General features: G+C 46.8%; 8 protein-coding genes across 8 annotated transcripts; 5 read left to right on the forward strand and 3 right to left on the reverse strand.

The window, feature by feature from the left end:
• Positions 1–1,881: 1,881 nt before the first annotated feature.
• BKA55DRAFT_709218 (uncharacterized protein) lies at positions 1,882–2,672 on the forward strand (the record flags this gene model as incomplete). The annotated part of the gene is made up of 2 exons (XM_046200756.1): positions 1,882–2,493; positions 2,665–2,672. The coding sequence occupies exons 1-2, from the start codon at positions 2,010–2,012 to the stop codon at positions 2,670–2,672; spliced, it is 492 nt and encodes a 163-aa protein (XP_046044104.1). The 5' UTR covers positions 1,882–2,009.
• A 909-nt stretch (positions 2,673–3,581) lies between these two features.
• Positions 3,582–4,586, forward strand: BKA55DRAFT_598013 (uncharacterized protein; the record flags this gene model as incomplete). Its single annotated transcript, XM_046196156.1, has 2 exons — positions 3,582–4,134; positions 4,186–4,586. The coding sequence occupies 2 exons, from the start codon at positions 3,582–3,584 to the stop codon at positions 4,584–4,586; spliced, it is 954 nt and encodes a 317-aa protein (XP_046044105.1).
• A 235-nt stretch (positions 4,587–4,821) lies between these two features.
• Positions 4,822–5,469, reverse strand: BKA55DRAFT_695271 (uncharacterized protein; the record flags this gene model as incomplete). Its single annotated transcript, XM_046200135.1, has 1 exon — positions 4,822–5,469. The coding sequence occupies one exon, from the start codon at positions 5,467–5,469 to the stop codon at positions 4,822–4,824; it is 648 nt and encodes a 215-aa protein (XP_046044106.1).
• A 1,688-nt stretch (positions 5,470–7,157) lies between these two features.
• On the reverse strand, positions 7,158–7,514 carry BKA55DRAFT_579986 (uncharacterized protein; the record flags this gene model as incomplete). Its single annotated transcript, XM_046193930.1, has 2 exons — positions 7,158–7,409; positions 7,449–7,514. Coding segments are annotated over 2 exons (300 nt in total), but the record flags the coding sequence as incomplete, so codon positions are not given.
• A 241-nt stretch (positions 7,515–7,755) lies between these two features.
• Positions 7,756–8,025, forward strand: BKA55DRAFT_579991 (uncharacterized protein). Its single transcript, XM_046193931.1, has one exon. The coding sequence runs from the start codon at positions 7,780–7,782 to the stop codon at positions 8,017–8,019; it is 240 nt and encodes a 79-aa protein (XP_046044108.1). The 5' UTR covers positions 7,756–7,779; the 3' UTR covers positions 8,020–8,025.
• A 159-nt stretch (positions 8,026–8,184) lies between these two features.
• BKA55DRAFT_579992 (uncharacterized protein) lies at positions 8,185–9,610 on the reverse strand. The gene has a single exon (XM_046193932.1). The coding sequence runs from the start codon at positions 9,560–9,562 to the stop codon at positions 8,462–8,464; it is 1,101 nt and encodes a 366-aa protein (XP_046044109.1). The 5' UTR covers positions 9,563–9,610; the 3' UTR covers positions 8,185–8,461.
• A 731-nt stretch (positions 9,611–10,341) lies between these two features.
• BKA55DRAFT_624024 (uncharacterized protein) lies at positions 10,342–11,157 on the forward strand. The gene is made up of 2 exons (XM_046196814.1): positions 10,342–10,817; positions 10,876–11,157. Exon 1 carries the CDS (start codon positions 10,459–10,461, stop codon positions 10,795–10,797), a length of 339 nt encoding a protein of 112 aa, XP_046044110.1. The 5' UTR covers positions 10,342–10,458; the 3' UTR covers positions 10,798–10,817; positions 10,876–11,157.
• Positions 11,158–11,301: 144 nt separating this feature from the next.
• On the forward strand, positions 11,302–11,888 carry BKA55DRAFT_142030 (uncharacterized protein). Its single transcript, XM_046184901.1, has 2 exons — positions 11,302–11,445; positions 11,530–11,888. The coding sequence occupies exons 1-2, from the start codon at positions 11,349–11,351 to the stop codon at positions 11,712–11,714; spliced, it is 282 nt and encodes a 93-aa protein (XP_046044111.1). The 5' UTR covers positions 11,302–11,348; the 3' UTR covers positions 11,715–11,888.
• The last annotated feature ends 301 nt before the right edge of the window (positions 11,889–12,189 follow it).

Here is a 12,189-nt window from a genome sequence, read left to right on the forward strand (position 1 = left end):
GTCATTCAGGCGATCAATGCCGAGGGCCAAGCGATCCCCCCGTTCATCATAGGTGCGGGCCAATATCACCTCGCCAACTGGTACCGAGAAAGCAGCCTCCCGGGCGATTGGGCTATTGCGACGAGTCCAAATGGCTGGACAGATAATGAGATAGGCCTTGAATGGCTAAAGCACTTCGACAGGTGTACTACCAAGCAGTCAAAGAATCGCTATCGTCTCCTGATCCTCGACGGACACGAAAGTCACCACTCGGTCGACTTTGAGAGATATTGCAAGGCAAATAAAATCATCATGCTTTGTATACCGCCTCATTCGTCTCATCTGCTGCAGCCTCTTGATGTCGGGTGCTTTGGCCTGCTTAAGAAGGCTTATGGGCGAGAAATCGAGCATTTAATCAGATGCTCTGTAACCCACATTTCCAAAACCGAGTTCTTCCCGGCTTTTTACACCGCCTATCAGGCCACAATGACAGAGAAAAATATTAAAGCAGCCCTTAGAGGAGCCGGACTTGCTCCTCTCGACCCAGAAAGTGTAATCTCGAAGCTCGATGTGCAGCTGCGGACTCCGACGCCTGCGGAGGAGGTAGTTAGCCCCTCGACCCCTTGGGTCTCAAAGACCCCAAAGACTATCCTTGAGGCCGACTCTCAGCTTGAATATCTTGAAAGGAGAATCAAAAGGCATAAAAGTAGCTCTCCAGAGTCGATTGTAGAAGCATTGAGGTCTTCTTCTAAGGGAACAAAGATAGTTATGCATAAGGTTGTCTTGTTAGAGGCCAGGGTCCAAGATCTTGAACAGGCAAATGAGATACTAAGCCGGCGGCGTAGGGCAAAAAGAACCCGGTTACAGAAAGGAGGTGTGATGACAGTAGAGGAAGGAAGGCAAGTAATTGATCAAACGGATGCTGATGCGCAGGCGGTGGCTGGACCATCGAGAAGGGGTGGTCAAGGAGGGCCTGCGCGAAGGAAGGAAAGGCGCTGTAGAGCGTGCGGCAAGACAGGACATAATGCAAGGACCTGTCAGATAGTTGTCGCTATGTCTCTGGAAGAATATAGCGATTAATTTTACTTAATTAATAGTCTGTTGTGTTTTTATGGCTATTTCTATTTGAGATGTTGGGATTTTTTGTTGCACTCGCTTGTCTGTTGCACCCGCTTATCGATGGTGCCCGCAATTACGTCGTAATTCGCTCAGACCACTTGACGACTTATCCCCCGCAAAAAGCGGCCCGTGAAATCGTGTGCGCGGCGCCTGATAAGTGCATTTGATAAGTTCCCCGCAACTTATCAGGCCCCAGACAGGAAACAAAGTCATATGGGGATATGGAGGTTAGGGTTCATGCGTGAGTTCAGAGAACAAAAACTTCTCAAAATGGGCCAAAAGCCAAACATATGGTAGAGCGAGACAAGCTTATTTTGATGAAACTAGACCCCGATTTTTCTCAAGTCTATGGAACAAGTTATGATGATTCAGAATATTTAGTCGATTGATTCTAGTCAAGTTGGTTGATGACAAAGAATTTCTTGGCTCACGATAAATTCAAATAGGTATAGCGACGCCCAACTTTGAAAGTCTTGGCTCACGATTAATTCAATCTGGTTTAGCGCGAAAACCTGGTGACACAATTTCGCGACCTTTCCTGATCAGTTGAAACCTATTACCCTAAAATCCAAGGCGACGAGGGGGAGAGCTACCATTCAATTGGCCTGGTAGCTTCATTGAGTCCTCAAACCTTGACGAAATAGGGAGTCATATGCTAGTGCAAAATATCGTACAAAGACTTACAGTGCGTAGCTCTCTTTGCGATAATTCTGAAAAGAAATGTCTTGAGGTTGTTTGTAAGGCCGGGCCTCATTGGGCGCCAGCACCTTGGAAGGATGCCGAGCTCTTGTTCATTGTTTTTGCTTTTTTTAACGCGATTATGTAAACTACGAGCCCAGCCAGAAGACGCGTCTCGCAGATCTTAATGTTATGGAACCCATTTCCGTTGCCATCAGAGATCAAGCAAGATAATGTCTCAACCAGCCCCTAGACGTCGTGGTCGACCCAGGAAGACAGAATCTAAAGAAGCGCGGGTCGCTCGGGAGCGTGCTCTGCAGCGCGTACGATCACAACGATACTACGAACGACAACATCAGCAAGCCGTGCAGCCCTCTCTCCCGCCAGCCGAACTGCACCAAATAGAATTCGTGCATTACCACCATGCGTTGTCTCAGCAGTCACCAGCTGCATCGTCAACGGACCCGAGTACCGGCTTCCACCTGGAGTCGCAACTCCACATTCCCATACCAGATGAAGATCCACTGCCGGTCGAGTCTACTTTGATCGATCACGAACCAAGCGGCGTAGAGGTGGATTCAGTCGAAGGACCGTGTGATCTACCATCTGTGGAGGATGATGATCCACATACGAGTAATACAACGCCCCAGTCTCGCCAAGTTCTAGAAGAACAAACGACTCATTTCAGCCTGGGCACGCAATCTATCCCTCATTCAGGTAAGTCTCTTCATCTCACTCCCGTGCGAGATGCCTGTCAAGAATGGTTTCGCCTCAAATCCCTTGAAGCATCATCTCGAGTCCTGACTACTACCCGCATAACTGACCCTAGTACCGCTATAACTCATGAAATTCGGTAGCGTCTGTGGGTACGCGCTAGCCTGTTTCTAGCTTCTTAATTGGCCTAGCTGTAAATAAAGATCTGATGGCTTGCTAAATATTACTATTGGTCAAATGGGTGAAATGGCTGTGCCTAGCGTGTATCCACAGGCGCTACCGAATTTCATGAGTTGATGCGGTACTACAGTCCCAAATCAACTCTAGTAGAGTTGATATTATTGACCACTTTAAACCTAGTTGGGTTGATTATTGCCAGGGTGTAGAGTTGATTTGACATTGTTCCACATACAGGAATAGTAGTGCTGATCAGAACAGGGATTTATCCAGAGCGCGACGCGTCCTTTTGCGTAAAGTGCTAACGTACGTGATAAGCGAGTGTTACAAACAAGCGAGTGTTACACTATACTGTATAACCGAAAGTGCTAAGATTTAGCGTTTTAAAAATTAACTATACAATTAAAAAAAAATCTAAGAAAAAGAATTTGCTATAATCTTTACACAGTAAAGTACTATACTAACTTTTATAAAATTCTACTTAATTTATTTAGGCTTATATTTACAAATACACAGTGTGAATAGGTTTTCTTTATACTAGCTATTAAAGAAATTATATAAAATCTAGGAAAAATATATTTTATAGATTCAGTTATAATCTATGCTATAATAAAATTTCTTTTATTTCAGGCATGATTTAAATTTAGAAGGGTTTATTTTTAGTCGAGTGTAAGCCAGTATAAATTTTCAATGTAACACTCACTTGTTTGTAACACTCGCTTATCACATACGTTACACGTACTATATGCAATAAATGTTCAGATAACCAACAAGTAACCCCCTCGATGATCATGTTGGTGGCTGTATACCTATATGCAGTGTCATGTAATGCGGGGTATCTACGAGCCTCAGCAATATTCTTTCACCTGTCAACGACGCTTTCACGCAATTGCGACAATTGGTTCGACACAAAAATGGACAACGCAACAGACACGTCGATAGACAAAATTGTGGAAATCGTGTCAGATGGCGATATTCTTCTAGTCGTCGGACCAGGCAAGACAAAGCTTCGTGTCAAATCTATGTTAATGAAGGCAATCTCAAGTCCTTTCTCCGCCATGCTCGGGCCAAACTGGAAGGAAGGCCATGATATGCGACATCATGATGGCCCGTATCAGCTATCGCTGCCGGACGACAATGCTACTGCATTGGAAATCATATGCTCTGTTATCCACTTCCAGAACGATAGGATCCCTCGGTCCCTCCCTGTTGGAGACGTCCTCGCAGTTGCAGTCGCCGCAGACAAGTACGATTGCCTCAACGCACTAAAATTTCCCAGCAAAGTCTGGCTCCGAGATTTGAAAGAGAAACCGGAAGATCTGATACTGCTGACTACCGCGGCTTACCTCTTCTGCGATGCACAAGCGTTCAAAGAACTCACTGCAGCATTGGTACTTAACCATCGTGATTCTTATCTTGGTCTCGGTGGTAAGGAGGTTGAATCCGTTCTGCCGTGGGAGGTATTCTGTATGTATTTCAACAAGCATCTGATCATATAACTAACATGCAAATGAATAGACTCGCTAGAAGAGCAAAGAGGTTTCGCGAGGCTGGAAGTAGCAGAGATTCTTATAAACGGAGTGAACTCTGGGCGCTGTGATTGTGGATGTGGATGGACAAGCACATATACCCATGCATATATCAGCAAACTGGAAGAGCAGAGTCTTTGGCCAGCAAATCTCTCCAATACCTCTATCTCAAATGCGCTACGTAGAGTGGAGATGATGCCTGATCCGGTCCCCAGCGAGCGAACTACGACTTGTAATAGCGCTCGGTGGCATCGTGTTCCAGAATATAGGACTAGTCGTAGCTTTAGCCTGGAGCGCTTAAACAAAAGTATCGGGCTTTGCCTTGAATGCGTTCGTGGGGGGAGCAACACTTTCAAATGTACGCAGCCATCTCATAGGTCTCAGGGGTAATTGGTATAAGTCTAAGATTCAATGTGTTATATTATGTACAAGTATGCAGTGGCCACCTTTATGTCGTGGTCAGCCCTCCCCTAGCAGGCTGCACCAGTCGCAATTTTACAGTTGTCCAAGTCTTATAGCTCCCCCGGTATTCGTCGGCCTGGACAAGCCAGCACCAGCAGAGAAAGTGAGCAAATGACATGATCTCCCAATCAAAAACGAGCAAACCTGACCCTGGTTGCATGTCTTACAACAGCAAAACCACTCCGACTATCGCGCTCATCGTAATCCACGATGAGAGCTCATAACTGTGAGCTTCTGAAACATCCATTGACGTAGCATGGGGTGCCTCCTTAGACTCCGAAGGAACTTGGCCCTGGTGAAGAGTCGATGGTTGGGAAGGAATTGCTGAAGTATTGAGTTGAGGTGTGGGTACAGGGCTTGTCTCTGTTGTCAGGCTCTTTGGAGATGATGGCTGAGAAGGATTCATCTGGGTTTTGCTGTTGGACTCTGGTGAGCCATCAGCTGGAACGGACAGATGTGGGTTTCCTTGCCCTGGTTGACGATGATCATCATTGGATCCTGCAGCTGAAGTAGGGGCCGCGGGCTGGTACGTCTTGTAGCTAGGATGAGAGCCATCTCGTAACCCTGTGGCTAGAGTGAGAGCTTTCGGTTTGCCGTTTGTGGAGCCGGGTTGGGAAACATCCTGTGAGCTTGCTGTAGGTTGTCCCCCTGGATAACTATTGCCACCAGCGTCTGCCTGATGCTCCCCGACCCAACCTGAAGGATATTGAACTATCGGATGTGTGTAGCGCTCGTGGCCTGTCTCATAAGCAGCTTTTGGAACTGTCAGTGTAACAACATCCTCTCCTTGAGTACAAGCAACAGTTGTCATGTCCACAGTCGGGTAAACCTGGTGCTTACATCCGCAAGGGCTGTAGAGGAGGGTAATCGGAACACAAGTTGTGACTAGAGACGTAGTATTGCTGGGGTTGACAGTAATGTATGTAACAGTGGTTACTGTCTCGGCAAACTGGGTCTTGGTGTAGGCATGATCGATAGTTAAAGTCGAGTAAGCAGTGTGAATAGCAGTTGGGGTGGGGAAAGATGTCGAGAGACGATCTTCAGATGTGGGGTTTATGGTAGTGAAATCGGAGGCGGAAAGTGTCTTGGAGCCAAGATTTATGGTTGTAAAAGAGGAAAAAGAGGAAGATACGGCTGTTTGAGTATAACGTGAAAGGGAAGTTGCTTTAGATGTTGGTTCATAAGTGTGGGCTCCCGTAGCCTGTAGAGAAGATGAGGGAGGTGAGGAGGACGAAGATGAGAAATCGGAAGAGGAAAACCTTTTGCGATAAAGGGTTAAAAGATGATTAGGCGCTATCACACGATGCAGAAGCTTTTGTCCGTCGCGGAGAATACCTCCACAGATCAGAGTGGAATCTCCAGGACACGGGAGATCGCAGCGTGCATCCGATATAAATTCTGTGTCGTCGAGCAGGTCGGCCTTATTCTATACCCCGTGTTGGAGGCGCTAGCCAAAGCCATCGGGTTAGCTAAAATTGGCATTTCGAATTTTGCGGTCAGTAAGCTAGCCAATTTGGCTCTTAGTGCATTTTTCTCTATCCAACCAGAATTTAGCGGTCACACGCTAACGCTTTTCGATTTTCGCGGTCACTTTACTAACCTAATCAGGATTTAACGGTCAAACATCGATTTCTACCCACTCAGACTGGACACTAAACGTAGTATAAAACTTATTACCATTATATAAATACATACACTATAGCATTTAGACTCAACTTATTTATATTTTTATAAGACCTTCTAGCTTGTTGTTAGTATCTTCGTCTTGGAAGTTGCTGAACTCGTCGTCGGCCCCAAGCTTTGCAGCCAATCAGAATTTAGCGGTCAAGATGTGGCCGTTTTTTGATATGTGGGGCCGTCACTCAGCCAATCATGAATTCCGTGGTCAAGATCCATCCATTTTCAGAAGCGAATCGTGCTATTTCATATAGAGTCTAGCGCGTCATTCCAAAAAGCTAAGCCGAAATGAAGGGAGACCTGGTAAGTAGCCTTCAATATCCGTGCGAGCTTTCCCGTCGGCCGTGTTATTGCATGAGTTAAAGCATCAGAATACCGATCCGCCCAGGTTAATACTCTACTCCCTCCGTTATAAGAAAGTAGATATCTGTACCACAGGTACACTGACTGTATCTAATCTGGTCCGCCATATAAGAGGTATTCTCGTAGGGAAGGGTGCCGATTAGCACATGCTGCTGTAGCAACCGCAAAAGCAACCAAATAATCGTTGGGGTATTAAGAAATAATCTCCGGTATCAACACAAAATAACCGTTATCACCTCATACAACAACATACTGAAATTAATATGGAGAGACCACCAAGACGTGGACGACCACGCAAATATGCAACAGCCAAGGACAAAGAGACAGCAGCCGCTCAACGCAGGCGGAACAAACGGCAGAAAGCTGCAGCTAGAAATAGAGGGGTACCCTATAGCAGTTTCCATAACTTGCACTATCCTACCCACAACTCTCACCTTCGCCTACAGTTTAACGCTGCCTCGACCGACTACAGCAGCTTTAGCTGCCCGAACAACACAAACAGCCTTCGGCTGCTCGACTTTCTGGGCCCTCTGGTGCCCTCGACCTTGACGCACGGATCCCACATGGTTCGTTGCCCTTTTTGCAGCTCGGAAGCTGCTTGACCGATCTCTGCAGTCGCGTACTGCCCAGAGACCTTCTTCTTCTTTGCGGCCTCGGCTGCTGCCTGGAACACCACCAGGCTTTGACAATCTGTCTCACTGGCTGAGACCTCTAGACCAAACCGTTGGGTCGAAACGGTACAGAGCTTACCTGGAGACCGTGGAACGAGGCGACTGCCTCGTCCACAGAGCAGCGTTCTAGCCGCCTTGGGTTTTTCCCTGCGAGGGGTTTCCCCAAGGATGTATGGTCCTAGGTTGCAGCTACTGGCGATCTTAGGGGATCATGGACTTCCTGCCTCAGGGTATGGAAAGCTACTTGATCTATCTGTGCAAGAGAATTCTAGGCTGGAGAGGAATAGATCCCGCTGACGGGATGACCTCTTGAAAGTAAATGCGCCTTTGTGCCGATGATATGCTGGATGAACTAGATGGGAGACGCTGCTGGAGGGAAGCTCTGCGAGGATCAACTGTATTGATGTCCAATGGGACGTGCTTCACCGACAACTACTGTAGGGCGAGCTACGAGTAGAGAGGTGCCTCTTGGGGGTAATGAGTACAGAAAACGCTCGAGCATGTATACGGCTCCGATCCAAGAGGCCTTGCAGATGGTCCGATCGAGAATCAGCAGGGCAGCGATTGTAGATAGTTTAGCTCAGCACGTCCTGTGCTCCATTAGGAGACTTTTTGGGGCCTACGGCCCTCCGGACGAAAAATATACATAACATAACACCTGATGAGTCTGAAGCGCTGGCCTTGCCGTTAGTGAGATGATCTTTACCGGACCTACCGAGGTGATTCGTCAGGCCCAAGTATGTGACGAAGAATTGAGTCGGTATGAAAGGGATCTTGAGACAATGAAAGGTTGCTGTCTCTATTGCCGTGTAGAAGGAAAATCGTTTGAGCATGTCGTAACGGCTTGCGCTCGACGTTTTAATTGGATTCGAGCTAAGCAAAAAGCACTTCGGGACTGCCAGAGCAAGAAGAAGGAATGGATGGACCCGCACGCTGTGTGCTGGAAATGTTACCAGCCGCAAGAGATCTGGCGAGCTGCGGATCTGGAGTACGAAGGGGACAAATCGTGCCAATACCCAGATATGGTAATGCCTCTATGGAAAAAAGCACCAAAGACTTATATAAATATCTCTAATTTAAACCTTCCATGTTCTACAAAGATGAGGACGCGTCATTACCTTCGCTCAGCAATTCCACAATCTTAGCCAGGGCCTGCTCATCTCCCTTTTTGGTTTCAGCCAGCTCCTCATCGACCCACCCTTCTGTAAATCCCCCCCCAAAATCAATTAGCCAAGCATTATCCTGCTCATCGATAATGATATTACTAGACTTTCCGTCTCCCCATACCAACCCATGTTCGTGAAGACACTTGATAGTTTCAGAAATCTGGACGGACCATTTCTGCCTTTTTTCTACCGTAGCGGTGGTGACATCAACATCGCTAAGCCTACGCCCAGGCACCCATTGTCGAAGAAACCCCAAGATCTGCTTGGTGTCCTTGTGATGAATATAACCAAGAAGCTGGGGAACCTGTATTGTGTTTGGTTGTGGGAACGCTTTGAGAATCTCACCAAGACATTCAAGCTCTCGCCCCTCGCCGGTGCCAAAGAGCCCGCCGGGTTGACCACGCGACTTGCAGAACATATCTCGCCCCCGTACCTGGACGGCAGCGGTAACAGTGTTCGCACCACGTACAAATGACTTGGAGACTACGATTTCCTCGGGGATATAGCGAGGTATGTCTTGGCAGATTTTCAACTCTTCCTCAAAGCCTGGGTCGAGAGCAGGGTCGATAGTGAGAATGGTGTTTGCCTCGGCTGGGTTGATGGGTACAATGGAGGCGTGACTAGCAGGAGCCTCTAGCCGAAAATAAAGGAATGGAGGGAACAGTAGATGATTTAGAGATTGGCCGTTTTGAGCGACTGCTCCTTGCGAAGATATTGGACGAGAGAAAAGAGGCCTTCCAGCATCCAGAATGACGCCAAGAACCTCATCCTCAAGCCTATCATACTCGTCGTCGTCCTGGCACGTGGTAGCTCGAGAGATAAGATCAACAAGACGGTCCTGTAGAGGGCGGTCTTTTGGCTCCATTTGACGAGTATCCTTTGTTGACGACCCGTTACTGGGAAAAATAGACACAGAAATCTGGTTGTCATTGAACATAAACACCATATCTGCACCACTTCCATTGCCGCCATGAAGTTGGGTGACTGCAATATCGTCCATTGTATCTGTTTCTGCTAGGTCGCTCATGTTTAGTCGAATTTGGTGAATTGTGATGTGTAGATGGAGAGGTAAAGGTGAAGGTAAAGGGGACGCTACATTATCAGGCAGAAGGGCACGGTTAATGACTGCGGGGCTGTGTCACGTGTACCTGGGACAAGTCTAGTACAGGCAGAGCTAAAGCGGTTATAGAGACGAGACATATCTAAATTTACATTCCCAATCACACCTCTGAACCATGTTAGTCTTAATAACAGATCCTGGTTTATTTTGGGGAGTTGGCAGTTTAAGTCTTACAACCCTTTGGGATGGCACTGGGGTTTAAGATTAGCGCGATGATGGCGGGTAATTCGGCTTCCTGATTCGCTATCTGTATGGTATGTTTACGAGTCCCACTGCGTGAGTTTGACAAAGAGGGTTAAGGGATTATTATATACTTGGCTGGACTAGAGCACCTGACATATATTAAGTCCGAGGCCGTACGATGCTTTTCGTAATAATTTTCGGTACTTAGGAAAATAATGATTGAGGCTATGTTGTATTCAAGCGCCTGCTACAGGTTAGTGAATTCCGATACCCCTCGTGTCTTGGCAGAGCACCAAGGAATTTTGGTAGCGCGGTTAAGAAGATTTAATTATAAATACATTTAGCCGAGGTCTATTGCAATATAAGATCATACTAAATTGGCGCGCGGTTAAGAACGATTGGTTATCTTACATCTAGCTCATGTTTGTTGGTACCAATTTAAGGGCATCTTGAATAGGAACGAGCGGGCCGCGTTCTAGTATAATAAGGCCCTTAAGCGCTTTATTAGAGGAAACTGCTATTGGATTTAACCATCAGCTTTTACAAGTTACTTTCTTTCCCGCTAAAACTGGGAGCATAAACGTTATCATTGTTCTGTTCCAACTACTCTGCCATTCAATATGTGTCACAACACTACTATCGTCCATCGCTGCGGGCAGCACACAGGCCGTGAGATTACCTACTGCCGCAACGCTGGAAGATCCCGCACCACCGGGAAAAAAACCATGTGCGGCAACCGCTCTGCGACGCGTACCAACCAACGGGACTCTTTGTGCTCGGAACCAACATGTCGCCACAGACAGCTCGGGGGTAGCTGGACCTGCTGTATGTGTGACAATGGCCCGAATCGCTACGGACGATGTGTCTTTACGCGTGTAATCAGCCCAGGGAGCGGCCATGTGATCAATCCTTGCAAACATAGTCCTTGTGATGAATGCACATCATATAGGCGACGGTAGTACTTATAAAATGGCGCTAGGTATGTTGTCACCCTTGGTATTTATGGGCTAGGGCTAGGCTTATTTAACTGATGTGAGTTGGTGTAGGGCTGGAATATGCTGTTTAGGGGATGCTGTAGTTATTAGGGATGTGGGACTATGAAGTACTAGAAGTGTGACGGCTGTGGTTTCCGAAGGGATAAAGAATAGTGTATTTGGTCTATATTGGTGGATTTACAGGGCAAGGACTGAGCAGTTGTCTTGTTATGTCTCTTAATAGTAGATACATTTGCTTGATAGGCCTTGATTAATGTAAAGGAGTTTTATTGGTTGCTGAGTTGATGGGGTAAAAGCTTCTTGAAACCACTGTTTGTATCTGCTATTAACTAATGATTAAGTTTAGGAAGGAAGTCTTGGTATCTGTCACGGCTCTAGCCTGGAGTTTTAAAGACACAGCTGCTATAAGAATAGACCGCCGCCAACGGATTAGAGGAGGGCCAATACTAGCTTGCGTATGATCCTAATCCTACTGTACCAATTACCCCGCGTATCAGGTCCTGATACAACATTTGATGGTCCGTGCCCTTTGGTATTGGGTCCTGATACACGAAATCATGGCCTGTGCACGCCGCGCACCCCTGTCACAACAGATCAGATGGTTTAATAACAGTAATCTCCGCCTAACTCATCCCTACTCAAGAATTACTTGCAGAAACGCATTGCGTTTCCTGTTTCTGACCAATCACCGTCTAGCATTTTCGCCCCGTACTTTCCCCGAAGGAAACGCACTGCGTTTCTCGCACCATGCTAATGAAATCAGAAAACCTAAAACACGAAACGCGTCGCATTTCCGTCGGCTGACCATTGTCAAGTACAACAGCTTCACTACAGACCTAAACAACAACATACATGACCGTTGTCTATTGAAATTCACCTGATCAAAATGACTGCCATTTACAACTGGCAGCTCACCATCACCATGAACTCGTTAGCAAAAGGATATTGGCCAAGACTTTCGCAGTTACCGCTGGCGGCAAGTGCGGTGACATCTGACAACTAGCAGAGCTTCTCACCCAATGGCTGACAAGCAAGTCTCACATTCACCAATCGAGCCCAGAAAACACGGTGCGGGGTAAATAAAGCTGATCTCGAATCAGGCAGCAATGACACCTACGTCGCTGGTGCCTTAGCTCAAATACTTCAGATGACAGACAACAGAACGTATCTTAAGCATTTGTTATTGACCTTACTCATAGGTCCCTCCGAACTTTAATTTCCCAATACAATGAACGACGACTCTAACTTCTCTCTACGCAACATTGTCACAAACCATGGCAAGTCAATTGCATCGCTTCTCCTCAACATTGGTTAAAACAAACAGCCCCAGCGGAAATATTTATCATTTATCCAAGA

The sequence above is a fragment of the Fusarium redolens genome (assembly GCF_020744475.1).
Source record: "Fusarium redolens strain MPI-CAGE-AT-0023 chromosome Unknown BKA55scaffold_18, whole genome shotgun sequence".
Classification (NCBI taxonomy): domain Eukaryota; kingdom Fungi; phylum Ascomycota; class Sordariomycetes; order Hypocreales; family Nectriaceae; genus Fusarium; species Fusarium redolens.